We start from the raw sequence: 7,877 nt of genomic DNA, 5'->3' as shown, positions 1-7,877 counted from the left end.
ATCAACACCGAACGTGTGACCGAGTACGGAGGTGCTGCCCGATCTTGGCGCCGTGATCAAGATCTTCTACGCGCTTTTTGCAAGCGGCAAGTGATCGTCTACCGCAGCAACAAGAGCCTCATCTTGTAGGCTTTGGAAATCTTCAAGGGTGAGTCTCGATCATCTCCTCGTTGCTCCCGTCTTCTAGATTGCATCTTGGCTTGGATTGCGTTCTTGCGGTAGGAAATTTTTTGTTTTCTATGCAACGATTCCCTACACTAAGAAGAACAACAAGAATAAGAGCCTCCAGAAGAAGAACCCCAGAAGAATAGCCCCCTCAAGAAGAAGAACACCACTCATGAGTCATGATGAACTGTTTGTGTACTGATACTTCATTCGTAGTAGCTAGGGCTGCGATGATGACGTGTTTGCACACAATTTATTTCATAGTAGTTGGGGTCACGACGATGAACTAGTTATGAACTATCTAAGAACTATCTATTGTAGTAGTTGTTATCTTCTTAGTGTGATTGTGGTGGTAAGGTTGCCACTTGGGAGTAGTGGTTAGCACACGCATGAGAGCCGGATGCACCCAAACACACAAGTTTGCATCACACATGTCAATAGTGTAAAAACTCTAGCGACAATGGTATGATTGGATCTACTCGGATAATCCCGAGTCTCTCGTTCACGTTAATATATAGGAGGAAGGTATGTCGGTTACATAATCCTGTATGATACGGACTAGGAGTCCTGTACAAATACTATGTCTAACACCCTCCCTTAATCACAACTTAGCTAAGTTGAGATTATACTTGAACGCTTCAAATGCTCGGTATGGAAGTGGTTTTGTGAAGCCATCAACAACTTGGTCTTTAGACGGAATGAACCGAACCTGAAGTTGCTTCTTCAACACTCGTTCTCTGACAAAGTGGAAGTCGATCTCAATGTGCTTTGCTCTTGCATGAAACACAGGATTAGCTAACAAATATGTCGCTCCCAAGTTATCACACCATAAACATGGTGTCTGAGTCTGTCTTACTCTCAACTCTTCCAGTAAGGATTGTACCCATATCACTTCAGCTGTAGCATCTGCAAGAGACTTGTATTCAGCCTCAGTACTAGACCTTGACAGAATGGCTTGTTTCTTGGAACTCCAGGAGATCAAATTTGGTCCAAAAAAAACATAGCCAACTGTAATGGTACTTTTCACATATCTTAAAATGCGCTTAGCAGCTGTCCAATGAACTGTAGTGGGAGCATGTAGATATTGACAGACCTTGTTTACTGCGTAACAAATGTCAGGTCTTGTGAGAGTAAGATACTGAATAGCACCAACCATACTCCTATATTTTGTACTGTCGTCCGGTCCCAACAGAGTTCCCTCCTCAGCAGTAAGCTTCTCAGAAGAGGAAAGAGGAGTAGGTGTACCGGTGCAATGTGTCATGTTGACACGAGCAAGCACATCATGAGCATACTTAGCCTGATTCAACACCAAACCATTTGAGACCTTAGTAACCTCAATGCCCAAGAAGTAATGAAGATCTCCGAGGTCTTTCAGAGCAAAGTTCTGGTGCAAATCCTTGAGTAGTGCATCGGTTGCATCATGAGAAGAGCTAGCAATGATTATATCATCAACATAGATGAGCATAAAAATAGTGACATTGAGCTTGTGATAGATGAACAAGGACGTGTCAGACTTGGAGGCAATAAAACTAAGCTGAAGTAGTTGAGAGCTCAGTCGAGAATACCATGCACGAGGTGCCTGCTTCAGGCCATAAAGCGCCTTGTCAAGTCTGCATATGTAATTTGGCCGAGTACTATCTTCATATCCGGGTGGTTGTCGCATAAAGACCTCCTCTTTCAGAACACCATGAAGAAACGCGTTCTTGACGTCTAACTGTCGTAAACTCCATCCCCTGGAAACAGCAATGGCCAAGACAAGACGAACAATGGCAATTTTGACAACAGGACTGAAAGGATCCTCATAGTCTATACCATATTGTTGCTTGAACCCTTTGGCAACCAAGCGAGCTTTGTATCGATCAATGGAACCGTCAGCCTTGCGCTTGATCTTGTAAATCCACCAACAGTCAATCACATTTTTACCTTAACACGCCGGGACCAATCTCCATGTTTGATTAGCGGCGAGGGCATCAAATTCTTCATCCATAGCACCCTTCCAATGAGGGTCAGCAAGGGCAGCTTGTAGCTTGGCTGGTTCATCAGTTGCTACTGAGAGACACCAAGGAATAGTGCCATCGGAATATTTTTGGGTTGCACAACACCACATGATGCTCGAGTAACAGGACAGGTAACAGGAGCCACACAGCGCTGCACAGAGGAAATAGGCACAGAGGATCCAGGTGGGACATCGCTAGCATGGTCAGGGGCGACAGTTCCTGTCGGGACCCCAGACGCTGATTCAGACGCAGAGGATCCGGTGGCTGATGGTGTGGCCGCAGGGCTGGTGTTGGTTGGTGTGGGGCGCGGTTGGGCGTAGAGGATCCGGGCGGTGACTGCTGCAGCTGCTGCTGCTGATTCGGCGGGACCGAGCACAGGTGCGCGGGAGGCGAGGCTGAGCTGCCAGTTGGCGGACGCGGAGAGGCGGGCGGCTGAACCGAGAAGAATCTGGACGATCCCGAGGTAGATTTCTGCAGGGGATCTTCCTCGTGTCCTGTGCTTTCGTCAGTTTGTGCTGATAGTTCATGTGAGCTGTTTGAGCTCATAGAAGCTCCGTTTTGACTCAAATTTTCGCCAGGAGCTTCAGTTCTGCGACCTGTATCCTGTAGAACAGCAAGAACATGACTAGCAACGATTTTAGTAGTACGGGTATTTTCCATATTAGAATCACTCATAGGTTCATGCCCAAACTCAGAATTATGAAGGGATGGATCTAAGAGAAGAATTTCACGATGAAGGAGAGCACCAGCATTGGGATGCATGTGGTGAAACGGAAAAACAGCTTCATCGAAGACGACATCACGGGAAATATACACACGACCCGTGGACACCTCAAGGCATTTGACTCCTTTGTGACGAGGGCTATAGCCTAAAAAGACACATTGTGTGGAGCGGAAAGCTAGCTTACGTTTATTGTAGGGACGTAAGTTTGGCCAACACGCACAACCAAAAACGCGATGTGAGGAATAGTCTGGCGTGTACCAAGGAGCCGATGCACAGGGGTGTCATTGTTGATGACCCGACTAGGAAGCATATTGATGAGATATGTGGCCGTGAGAAAAGCTTCATCCCAAAATTTGAGTGGCATGGAGGCATTAGCGAGAAGGGCAAGACCAACTTCAACTATGTGGCGATGCTTACGTTCAGCCGATCCATTTTGCTGATGAGCATGGGGACATGAGACATGGTGTGAGATTCCTTGAGCCTGAAAAAGAGAGTTAAGTTTGATATATTCTTCTCCCCAATCAGATTGAACCGTAAGAATTTTTCTATCAAACTTCCTTTCAACAAGGTTTTGGAAATTAGTGAATGCAGCAAGAACATCAGATTTTTTCTTAAGCAAATATATCCAAGTGAACTTGCTATAATCATCAATAAAACTGACATAATATTCATGATGACCAAAAGACGCAGGTGCAGGACCTCATACATCAGAAAAGACTAATTGTAGAGGAGATGTAGATACACTGGTAGAAATAGGATAGAGGAGTTGGTGACTCTTGGCACGTTGACAAGAATCACAAACAGACTCAATGCTGGAATCTCTAACATAGGGTAATTTATTTTTGCTAAGAATTTGTCTAACAACTACTGTAGAGGGATGACCAAGACGACTATGCCACAATGTATGTGATGGCTTGGCGGCAACAAAGGCATGCTTCAGGGAGTTGGTGGACGCCATGGATGAGATGAGAGGGTAAAGGCCGCCAACACATCGTCCTCTATGAATTATTTTCCCGGTGACCTGATCCTTAATGAGAAAGAAGAATGGGTGAAACTCAATATAAACATGATTGTCTAGAGTGAATTGATGGACGGAAAGTAAGTTTCGGGATGCACTAGGGACATGAAGATTATTGCGAAGATGAAAATTTTGAGTAGGGCTATGAACTATGGAATGACCAATGTGGAAAATACTCATACCTTGACCATTGGCCGTGTTGACCCTGTCATTGCCCTTGTAGGAATCACGGACCGTCAAATTGTTGAGCTCGCCGGTGATGTGATGTGTGGCACCCGTATCAGAGTACCGATTTGTGTCAACACCGTAATATGCAGCATTGCCTTCTTTGTCACCATAGGAGTCGTCATCATCATCTTCAAAGCGCCACCAGCAATCCTTGGCGGCGTGTCCCTCCTTGTTGCAAATCTGACACATGACATCGACCCAGGGTGTGGTGCGGCGGCGGCCACGTGCACGGCTACGGCCCCCTCCTGGAGGTGCACGTCCACCCCCATGGCCGAAGTGTTGCTGCGGTCGATCATCGCGGCGAGGGTCACGGCGATCATCACGCCGATCCTCGCGTCTGTCCTCCCGACGGTCACCGCGGTCACCACGCGAGCGACCGTAGTACTGACCGTTGTTGGAGCGGGGACAGCGCTAGCGAGAGGCGGCATTGGCTGAAGATTCGAACTCGCCATGGGAGCCACCATTATGCATCTCTTGGCGCTGATCGAAACTCTGAATCTGCGAGTATAGGGTGGCCAAGGACAGCGGCGTGGTGACCACGCCCAGGGCGGCGACCAGGGTATCATAGCCGGATCCGAGGCCGGCCAGGATGTAAGAGACGAGCTCCTTGTCAAGAAGAACACGTCCAGCAGCAGCAAGATCGTCGGCAAACCCTTGCATCTTGGTGAGGTAAGCCGATGTAGTAGGGAATTGAAGGCGTTTGGTGTTGGCGAGGGCAATCAATAGGTTGGAAACCCGGGCCTAGCTTTGGGCGGCAAACATCTGTTCGATGGCACGCCATAGCTCTGTGGAGTGCTCGATCCGATGAACATGGAGAAGAACCTCCCTGGAGAGCGATTGCTGAAGATATGCCAGGACAATTTGGTCCCTGGACAGCCAGGCTGCGTACGCCGGGTTCGGCGCCGTCTTGGCCTTGGATGCATCGGCGTCCGCTAAGTCGATGACCAGCAGCTTGTCGGGAGCATCATCGGTTCCATCCAGTAGACCGACGAGCTGAGCTCCGCGGATCGGCGGCAGCACCTGAGATCGCCAGAGCGAGGGTAATTCTCACGAGTCAGTTTGTCTGACAGGGGCGAGCCGAGGTTGATGACTTCCGAGCTCGAAGACGCCATGGATTAGCGTTTGTGGTGGGCGGGTTTTGATTGATCGGGGATGTTGGTGGCGATCAGGTAGACGAGGCGGAGAGGCCTGCTCTCGATACCATGTAAAAACTCTAGCGACAATGGTATGATTGGATCTACTTGGATAATCCCGAGTCTCTCGTTCACGTTAATATATAGGAGGAAGGTATGTCGGTTACATAATCCTGTATGATACGGACTAGGAGTTCTATACAAATACTATGTCTAACAAATAGTTCTTCCATGTAAGCCATCAAACTGGTTGCACAAAGTGCTCCAGCTAATGCTTCACACGCTACCAAAGGGACTGCAGAATATAGCCCGGTGCATATACGGGGTTAGCACTGCCCATCCCAACACTGCCTAAATGCTACAAACTACTACCATTCTACCAAACACATACTTTACTATTGACCTTTGTTTCATGAGAGACGTGCTCTTTTAAGCTGTATAATGATCGGCGCTACCAGAGGTGACGGGAGGACATGGAGAATGCATGTGAGCTCACTAAATAAAAGAAGGTGCGGAGACGCTCGTTGCTCTTCGAGTTAGTCGCCGCTCCACGTTCACACACGAAACGGGGACATTGACCGGCTTAATCCTATCGCACGCGCGGCTTAATTATAACGACGTGGTGTTAGAATTTCCTCCTAGTTTACGCGCCATCCTTCTCCATCGACAAGGTGTCAGTTACTCAGTTTGTCTTTGATCTAGCGGCTCACGAGCACGGCTCATCGCAGATTAAAACTCACGAAAGCGGCTGGTGCTTGGTCGGGGCTTCGGCGGGCCAGGCCCCCAGGGGCCAGGGGGCATGTTACGGCCACGCGTAACCTAGCGGTAGACCAAAATGTTACTCGTGGGGCAGCTCCACATGTCCACGTAGACCAGCAAGGCAGCAATGCGATAATACACAGTCGAAAATAAGAGTGTGGCCAGTGACACAGCGCGTGGTTGTACATCTACGTCGAGAGATCCCAGTGACGCCTACCGCGCGTGACTCGGATTGAGATTGATCGATCGGGACCTGCCGCTGCCGGTCGGTCAATTTGGGTTTTTTCGCTGCTGTCATCCGTGCGACGACTAGCTTGACCCGTCCGGCCGGCCCGGCCCGACCGCTGGTTGGATCGAATCCTCGTCGAGGAAACCAGGCTGTTCTTGTCCTTCTCGTGGCGCGATCTCCTCCACAGAGTTGTCAGAAACTTCTGGCCAGGTCACACAGGCGCGCCGACTCTCTTGCCCTCGTACGGTCGTACCGTCGTACGTCCAGCCTCCGTTGCTCCGTGCTTGCTCAGGCGTATGGGTACTCGAAAGCAGCGTCGACGTTTCGGCCGGCGGCCAGCTAGAGATTGATTTCGCACGATCAGTATGACTACGACTAGGGATGAAATCAGCTGAGATCCTCGCCGAGACCCGCCGACAGGGTGGAGAGCATGATCTTATCATCGATCGGGAACTCCAAGTCGCGGAGCTCATCGGAGAGACTCTTCAGCTTGAGGGCGTAGTCATCGAGAGACAAGTCGTTCTGGTGGGTGCCGAAGAACTCCTGCTGGAGGAAGGTGACCCGCTGGATTTTGTTATCGGTGAAGAGGCCGGTGATCTTAGCCCAGACCGTGTGGGCGGAGTCGCCGTCGCGGACGACGGTGCGAAAGATGTCGTTGGAGACGGTATGGTAGAACCAGCGGATGATGGTGGCGTCGATGGCGAGCCACTCGGGGTCATGCGGCATGGCGAGGAGGTCGATGGTGCCGTCAACGTGATCAAGGAGATCATACTCGCGGAAGAGCAGCCCAAAGTACGTCTTCCACGGGAAGAAGTTGGCAGCGGTGGTGGAGAGCTTCAGCGGCACGCGCTCGGCGATGGGGATGTCGCGGATGATGGCGACGGAGGGGCCGGCGAAGGGGTTGCTGCTGCCGGAGCCGGAGGAGAAACCGGAGCCGGATGAGTCGAAGCGCTCCATGGCGGAAGCGGTGGTGGTGGGGAGGGCCGGCGGCGCCCTAGATGAGAAGGGCGGCGGCTAGGGTTGGGAGTGGTGGCCGACAGCGCCCTAGAGAGGAGGGGGCGGCGGCTGGGGTGGTGGCCGGCGGCGCCCTAGGGAGGAGTAGAGGCGGCGGCTAGGGTTGGAAGGGGGTGGCCGGCGGCGCCCCAAGGGAAGAGGAGGGCGGCGGCTAGGGCAGGACCCGAAGGGTCTCTGATACCATGTAGAAAGGTTATTGGAGATTGCACAGCACCAATAGGGCCGGCTGCTCATGTATATATAGGCGGACACATGTACAATTACAGGTACAACTCTGAGAAAACACGGGGACCTACGCCTATACAATATGTTACTCAACAAGGAATGAAGTATAAAGGAAGTAATGTTAATACGAGGAGACGGAACTAGCTATACAAATAAGAAGCTATCATGATTTTTCTTTGAGCATAGGGAAGGCTGCGCCTAAGGCTGGCAATGGGTCAGGTTTGGTCGGATCGACCTAAACTAGACCCATGCCCATCACCCTTATCGGGCACACCTGTGACCCATGACCCTACCCATGGGTAAGGAACGAGACCCATGCCCAAACCCATCGGGCAACCCGACCCTATCGGGCAACCCATCGGGTACAAAAAATGGAGAGTTTGAC

At 50.6% G+C, this 7,877-nt stretch overlaps 1 protein-coding gene across 1 annotated transcript; it reads right to left on the bottom strand.

The window, feature by feature from the left end:
- Positions 1 to 6,640: 6,640 nt before the first annotated feature.
- LOC139833894 (uncharacterized) lies at positions 6,641 to 7,210 on the bottom strand. Its single transcript, XM_071824264.1, has one exon. The coding sequence runs from the start codon at positions 7,208 to 7,210 to the stop codon at positions 6,641 to 6,643; it is 570 nt and encodes a 189-aa protein (XP_071680365.1).
- Positions 7,211 to 7,877: the final 667 nt, after the last annotated feature.

The sequence above is a fragment of the Lolium perenne genome, chromosome 7 (genome assembly GCF_019359855.2).
Source record: "Lolium perenne isolate Kyuss_39 chromosome 7, Kyuss_2.0, whole genome shotgun sequence".
In the NCBI taxonomy this organism is placed as follows: domain Eukaryota; kingdom Viridiplantae; phylum Streptophyta; class Magnoliopsida; order Poales; family Poaceae; genus Lolium; species Lolium perenne.
Note: the sequence above shows the minus strand (reverse complement) of the source record. Positions and strands in the feature narration are given on the sequence as shown.

What these genes read in the sequence shown, in the direction of transcription:
- LOC139833894 (XM_071824264.1), bottom strand. Translation starts at nt 7,210, where the DNA reads ATGGAGCGCTTCGACTCATCCGGCTCCGGTTTCTCCTCCGGCTCCGGC.